The following is a 7,984-nucleotide window of genomic DNA, read 5'->3' as shown; positions in this document are numbered from 1 at the left end:
CCTTCATTGACATGCAAATTCTCATACACTAATATCTGAATATATTTTATGCACTCATAGCATAACCTTTTTTGTTATATATATTTCCAGGCTAGGCTATGAATTTCATCTGTAAGTTTTTTGAAATTGTCACAAATCTCCAGAAAATGTTCCAATATAGTTATTGAAAAAAATTTACATGTAGGTAGATTCATATAGTTTAAACCCGTGTTGTTCAAGTCAACTGTGCTTTAAATCATGTGTAGATTTCTTATAATACTTAATACAGAGCAAATGTTATAGTTCCCTTCGTGGGGAAAATTCAAGTTTGGTTTTTTAGAATTTTCAGGAATTTTATTTTTCAAATGTTTTCCTTCTGAGGTTGGCTGAATCTGCAGATGTGGAACCCATGGACATAGAAGGCTGACTGTAATTTAGCACACAACTTAGCAGCAGCAGCAGCAGTGAGAAAAATATTTTTCTATTGCAGAAAAATATAAATATTGTACAGAATGCAACACTTTCATGATTTTATAGATAAAAAACATAATTTCTCAGAAATTGTAAGACTGTGATAGCTCATGCCTTTCGAGATCCCGGTGGTTGTAAGCCTGCTTTTCTCTGCTAGTAAAGCTTTCTTTTGCACTTCTGCTTGCTGAGCTGCTCTCAGTCGACATACTCAGCTTTGAACATGAAAATCCTTCTTGATGACTTGAACAGGAAACCACGAACTGAAAGGCCATTAGTAAGGTAGCCAGATAATTTATCCTTTGAATTGGAATACTTGTTAGAGTGAGAGTGTGGAGTTAATAATTACATGAGCACCACTGAATATATGACCTCTGGAGGCTTAAATCACACACTTTCACATTTTATCAAAGACAAGCTTTAACATGTAAAAAGCATTGTGTGGCATATGAAATGTAGACACGATTTAATAATTTCTTTACTTTTTTTTCTATTGGCTTTCCATTTGCAAAGGATTTCTTTTTCTTTTTAATGATAAAAATAATACCCGTGTGTTTAAAAAAAATACTAAATGCTGGGACTTCCTTGGGAGTCCAGTGGTTAAGAATCCACTTTGCAATGCAGGGGATGGAGGTTCAATCCCTGGTCGGGGAATTAGAATCCCACATGTCTCAAAGCAACTAAGAGTCAGTACCCTGTTAACAGAAGAATCTCATGATGCGACGGAGATCCCACGTGGCACAACTAAGACCCGAGGCAACCAAACTCATGAATTAATTTAAAAAATGCTAAATGCTAAAAGTCTCTGATTTCTATGCCCCTCAGCTCCTAATTTCCCTCCTCAACAGATAGCACCATTTGCTGCTGCTGCTACTGCTAAGTCGCTTCAGCCGGGTCCAACTCTGTGTGACCCCGTAGACGGTGGCCCACCAGGCTCCCCCGTCCCTGGGATTCTCCAGGCAAGAACACTGGAGTGGGTTGCCATTTCCTTCTCCAATGCATGAAAGTGAAAAGTGAAAGTGAAGTCCCTCAGTCGTGTCCGACTAGTAGCGACCCCATGGACTGCAGCCCACCAGGCTCCTCTGTCCATGGGATTTTCCAGACAAGAGTACTGGAGTGGGGTGCCATTGCCTTCTCCGGATAGCACCATTTAGGTGGTTTAAAATAATAGAAATTTATTGTCTCACCATTCTGAAGGATAGAAATCCAAAGTCAAGGTGTTAGCAAGGTTGTGTTCTCTCTGAAGCCTGTAGGAGAATTCTGTGGCTTGTCGGCTATGTTTTGGCTACATCTCTCCAGTCTCCACCTTGTCATCACTCGTCATGCTTCCTGTGTGTCTGGCTTCACCTGGCTGCCTTCTTATAAGGACACCAGTTATACTCCCTGCCCCTGCTTCGCTATGACCTTATCTTAACTGATTACATCTATAATAACCCTATCTCTAAATAAGGTCACATTCTGAGTTCCTGGGGGTTAGGATAACTTTAGATGGGATGGGCACGATTCAATCCACAATAGAAGCTAAACTCTGTAAGTCAATAAATTAAGGCTGCCATCTGTAACAAATATTCGTAATACCTCAAAGTTAGGCTCTTTTTACCCATGTTTAGGAGAATCTATGGGAGTAACTTTTTTAAATTGACATGTAATTGAGTTATAATGTTGTGTTAATTTCTGCTGGTTTTCAATTTCAACAAAATGATTCAGTTATATATATATATATATATTCTTTTTTCATATTCTTTTTCACTATAATAACCACAGGAATTGAATATGGTTCCCTGTGCCATACAATGGGACCTTGTTGCTTATCCATTCTATATATAATAGTTCGAATCTGTCCGTCCCAACCTCCCATTCCTTCCCTCCCCCATCTACCAATTCCTTAGCAATGTGGGGTAAATTATTGACAGACATAGAGAAACCTGAATGAACTAACCAGAATCACCAACTTACTGACCAAAATGTACATGTGCTGGACTTTCCAAAAGAGCAGTCATTTACAAGAAAATACTCAATGACATGAATGTAACTTTGTATTAAATATTGAGTAGATACAAAATAACATTTATAAACATGTGTATGGTAAGAAGAATTCTGATCCAGTGAACAACTGTAGCCCCACCACACAGTTTAAAAAATAAAACACTATCCACTATCCTTCAAGAATTCTACATTTAATTTTTAAATGGCTAAATTAATGTGTGGACATACTTAGTCTAAAAACGTTTTATAATTAGAAATCTATTGAACAAAAATAGAATGGAATAAATACATAAATAAAACAGATAAGGAGTATTGACAAGAATGTAGAGAAACGGGAACACTCATAAACTAGTCGTGAGAATGAATATGATTCAGCAGCTATGGAAAATAGCCTGCAGTTCCTCAAAAAGTTAAACATATGACCCACCAATTCTACTCCTAAGTATGTATCCAAGAGAAGTGAAAACATATGCTTACACAAAAACTTGTACATGAAAATTCATAGCAGCATTATTTATAGTAACAAAAAGGTGGAGACAACCCAAAGGCCCATGAAGTGATGACTGGATAACCACTTGCAGCATAGTCACACCATGGAATATTATTCTGCCACAGAAAGAAATAAGGTGCGGATAGATGCTACAACATGGCTCAACCTTGAAATGATTGTATCCAGTGAAAGAAGCTAGTGACAAAACAAAACAAAAAAACAAAAAAAAAAACCCTCATATGATTCCATGTATATGAAATGTCCAGAAAGGCAATTCCATAGACACACAGAGTAGATAAGTGGTTATTTAGTGCTGGGGAGAGTGTGGTTGTTAGGGGTGGTAGCTGACAAGGGGACAAGGTTTCTTTTGGAGGTAATGAAAGTGTTTCTAAAAATAACGGTGATTGGTGTCCATTTTCGTGAATATACTAAAAATCACTGAATGATGAACCTAAAGGGGTGTATTTTGTAGTATATGAATTAAATCGCAATAAAAATATTACCAAAAAATGACAGGGAGGGAGCGCGAGAGGGAGGAAGGAAAGGAAACCCTATTAAACCTAGGTTTAACTTCTGTTTCTATCCTAGTCTGGCTGTAGAACTTTAGGAATGGTACTTAACTTGTCTAAGCCTTAACTTCCCCATAAATAAATGGGCATAGTAAGAGTTCCTACGTCACAGGGCTGTTGTAAGAATTTAAAAAGTCAACACACGTCAAGGGCTGAGAGTTTGGTAAAGAAAAAGTGTTGAGTTTATTATATTCTTAAGATTCCCAAGTCAGCGCCCCTTCCTCATGCCCCCGTCTCTGGTTCTGTTTTCAGTGTGAAAGAGTAAGTCGCCTGCTCGTTCCCTTGAGGGTCTTCTTTCAGAGAACCGTGGGAGAGTGGAAATATTTAAAACATGTCAGAAAGCTCAGGTATCCTTATTCAAGCCGCATCTTATTATCTAAGGGAAACGGCCTTTGCTTAGTTTGACCCTCTAGGCTTCCCATCCTTTTCGCCTCAGCACGCATGCGCGGAAGCCCGGCGCCCCTTCGTTCGTGCTTCTGCCGCTTTGACAATGGCGGCTTGCGGCGTGGGGCTGTTGACCCGTTTGTCCCTGCGCGTTCAGAGAAGCCAAGTCCAGCGCCCTCTTCGCAGGCTTCTCAGTTGCCCAGGAACGGTGGCCGCAGACCTCAGGAGGGAAGAGCAGTCCTCGGGGAATGCGGAGACAGGTGTGGTGCCGGGGCTGTAGCCGCGATCCGCCTCGGGCCAGGGCAGGAGGAAGTCTGGAGTCGCGGGCGGGCGCTTGACCTGTGGAAGCGGCCGGGGAGCCTTTGGCCATCGGAGAGGTGTCCCGACCTCGTCTGACCGCGCTCGGGGACTCTAGAGCCGCCGCCGTGGCTCGTGGTCGTAGCGGGGTTTGTGACATTTCTGCCTTCGGGGACTCCATGTCCAGCAATGAAGTCGTTCAAGGCTCGTTTGCAGGCCAAGAACACAATTTGCCACTGTTTGACAGTTTGGTGAAACATTGTTGCCAGTAATGGTAGGGATTCCACAGTTCGTTTTTCGGTAGCTTCCTAGCTCACAAATGTAACATTTTGATGCTCACAAGTTGCTGATGGAGGCCGAGCGAAGCCTTGATGAATGAGTAACTGGGATCCCTGGTCCTCCAGTGGAGGCTCTGCCTCTGAAGTTACTGCCTTTTGCTTTATTCTTCTGACAGTTTTGAACAAAATCAGCCTGATAGCAGATCTGCAGGGGCTGGAACAGGCAGGAGTTTTAAGTTTATGTGTTGGTATGTTCAGAAGTCCAGCTACCCCTCTTGAAACCTAAGAGATGCGTATACGCTGTTTACAATTCTTAGAGCAGTCTGGCAAGAGATGTATCATTGTTTCCATTTTAGAGATTTAGACAGAGGCCCAAGGTGCTGAGTGGTTTGCAGCTGAGTGAATTTATACCTCGAGTCCCGCTGTTAAACACCATTTCTTGGAGCTGGAATTTTAAGATACGAAATTATTTCTGGGAACAACTCTAAAACGTGCTAAACCAGGAAAGTGTTTTTCCCTAAAATAAATGATAGGGTTGCTGTCCTCATCAGACTGTTTGAGAGACTCATTGACAGTGAGTGGGAAATATTGCTTCATATGACAGTTCATTGAAATGCTGATTGGATTGTGTGTAGTAGAAACTGCTTCTGTTAGAATCTCTTTAAGTGACTGAAAATTTGAGTAAGACTTCTGCCAAAGAAGCTATTATAATTTAACATGACTATAGTGGCTTAATTTTAGAGTATTTTCATATGCTCTTTGAGATACAGAACTATGTGAGCTCAGTTTGGAAGGAATTATTATTAGTCCATTTTATAGATATAGAAACAAGTTAGTCTAGGTGGAGAGTAAGTGGTTCAAGCTTATTCAGCTGTTCAGTGGCAAAGGTAAGAATAAACCCTTCTGATTCCAATGCTTCATTTAGTAGAACTTTTTTGTTTTCCTTAGGAAATGTGTTTCATTTTGTATCATTAGGGTAATATAACTGGCTAAATATTTAGAGATTCTTGTGAAGCATAACAAATGACAAAATCCTCATTTGAATTGCTTTTCTATTTTTAAAGAGTAGATGATTATTTCTATATAATTTTATAATTAGAAGAAAATTGAGAAATACCCAGTTGAGTTATTCACTCAGTGCGAGAACTCATTGCCAAAGCTTTGCTAGTAACATTTTCTAATAACAAGGAACCCCCTGTTTCATAAATCAGTCAGTTCATTTTTGATGAGGCTTGGATGGCTAGAAAATATTTATAATGAGCTAAAGCTACTAATTTCCCATTTCCCTGTTGGTCTTAGTTTTGACATAGCTTTCATGTGAGAAATGGAAAGAACCCTGATTTAAGAACAAGAATTTGTATTGTTCAGGACTCTGGGTGCAGATGACAGAAACTCACTCAAATTAAAGGGAGGACCCACCAATCATGTAACCAAACTCCAGAAGGAGACATGACTGCTTTAAGGTCACCTGGATGGATGTGATGAGAGTGAGTTATTTCCTCTGCTGGTCTTGTGGCGGCCTCCTTATCTCAGGTTCTTCTTCTACAGCTTGTTAATGGTGAGGTGGGGAGGAATGGCCGCTAGTAGTAGCTTGCAACTTTGTCCAGTGGGAGAATAATCTTTTGCCTGAATTTGAAAGATCTAAAAAAGAGTTTTTGATCATCACCCCACCCCACACCGCCACCCTCACCTACCGGACCAAGAGGAGCTGTTTCAAATCATTTAAGAGTCCTGGCCCGCGTAGTGGGGCATGGGCGCATGTAAGGGAAGATAGCTATTGACAGCCACCCCCTACAACCTCACAGACAGGGTTGTGTGTTACCAGAACAGGGGACATGTGTCAGGCAACCAAGGAGCAGCTGAGCTCTTTAAGAGGCTACCCAGCTTGTTACATGTTTGATTTGTTTTTTCATCATTAATGATACTTACCCTGTCTATCTCAAAAGGTTATTATGAGATTCAGAAGAGAGTGTTTTTGTGAAAGCTGGGAAGTGCGGCACCAGGGGAAGGGCAGCTGTTGGGTTCTCGCTGGTTTTTGTTCCAGGTTGTAAATCCCCTCTTTGTTTGCAGTGCTTCCCTACCAGAGTTTTAGACCTTTTATTACTTCTTTCTAGATTCTTTCTGGTTAATCAGCATCCTTCAGATCCCTAATGTCTGGAGCAGAGTGTGTACTCTACGTGTGACCTGACCAGTGAATAGTGAAAAAGTGACGGTACCCCTTGAACTTGGATTTTATATATATATCGATCTTCTCCCCATTCTCACCCCAGAAGTTAATACATTCTCCTGGCTTATATTGAACTTTCACCAGATCGCACTTTTGTTCTTTTATATATCTACTGCTAGCTGATCCCTCTCCTCCTCCCACCCAACCCCCACCCCCTGTTATGTGCCTGTGTGTTTATGTTGTTTTTGATTCTAAATGAAGGACAATATTCTCTGTGTTTTTGCTTATCAGATTGTTATCACGACTGCTGAAAATTTGAATCTGTCTTAAAATATTAGCACTTACTACTTTTTCCTTCCCACTCTGTGTTCTCTGTACATTTGACAAGCCTTTTTACAAGGTAATGAACTTACATTACCTGAACTTTCTGACCCCTCTTTCATGACTTTGTTCTGTCTACATCATTCGTACCTTCTGTTGTTCAAGGCCAGAGCTGTTAGTCCTGTAGACTCTGCCTTCCCCCCTCACCTCCTGTCTTTTCAAGCATGTTTCTCCATCATTCAACAAACTTCTCGATCTCCTTCTCAAATTCAGTGTCTGATCCTCCTCAGTAGTCCAACTGCAGGCAAATACTTGCATAAAAGCACAAAAACATTGTATACTGATGATACTGCAGTGTTGCTTGTGATAGTGATAAAGGTAAACCATCTAAATATTTATCATAGAGGATTAATTAAATTACCATAAATATCCAAGAATACTTATGCAATTATTTTTTAAATGAGGTAAATATATATCTACTGATATGAAAAGATATGACAGTCTATTAAATATTTAAACGCATATTACAGAACAGAATGTACAGTACATTTTCAGTAATTTCAGTTGTGTGAAAAATGTTTATCTCTGGAGAGGTACAGATGGATATGTTTATATATGCCTTGAAAATGTCTGGAATACTTGGGTATTAGAACTGGAGGAGGATTTATACATTTACTCTATGAAATTTTGCAGTTTGATTTTACTTTTACAATTAGCAGTTGAACATCAGTGTAGACTGAGTAAATAGCAGCAGCAAGAAGATCGAGGTGGTAATTATAACTGGAAAAGTGGATAGAAAAACTTGGACCATTAAAAAAAGAAGGAAATAGGGACCAGGTGGGAAGGCTGTCAGTAGACTGAGGTCATCCTTGGCCCAAGGATGGAAGACAGGTTCTCTTCTGTGTTGTTAAAGTAAATACAACACTGTGACTGACATTCTTCCAGAGATGTTGAAGTGAGGTATGACAGAGTGGAGGCAGTTCTGCCAAGAAGAGTCAGAAGTCTCCACAGACCTGAGCGCAATTTGCAGGATGAATGGGAGTTT

General features: G+C 40.2%; 1 protein-coding gene across 2 annotated transcripts in view; it reads left to right on the top strand.

Annotated features, from left to right (window-relative positions):
- Positions 1-3,931: 3,931 nt before the first annotated feature.
- The window catches only part of MTPAP (mitochondrial poly(A) polymerase), a 28,055-nt gene continuing 24,002 nt past the window's right edge, over positions 3,932-7,984 (top strand). Inside the window, exon 1 of one of the 2 annotated variants that reach the window (XM_069547734.1) lies at positions 3,932-4,136. In XM_069547734.1, coding sequence (XP_069403835.1) covers positions 3,983-4,136 — 154 coding nt within the window. In that variant the 5' untranslated portion in view covers positions 3,932-3,982. Of the gene's footprint in view, positions 4,700-7,984 lie in introns of both variants that reach the window. The other variant, XM_069547735.1, reaches the window with a different exon arrangement.

Source organism: Ovis canadensis, chromosome 13 (genome assembly GCF_042477335.2).
Source record: "Ovis canadensis isolate MfBH-ARS-UI-01 breed Bighorn chromosome 13, ARS-UI_OviCan_v2, whole genome shotgun sequence".
NCBI lineage: Eukaryota > Metazoa > Chordata > Mammalia > Artiodactyla > Bovidae > Ovis > Ovis canadensis.
This window is presented reverse-complemented; position numbering and strand designations above follow the sequence as displayed.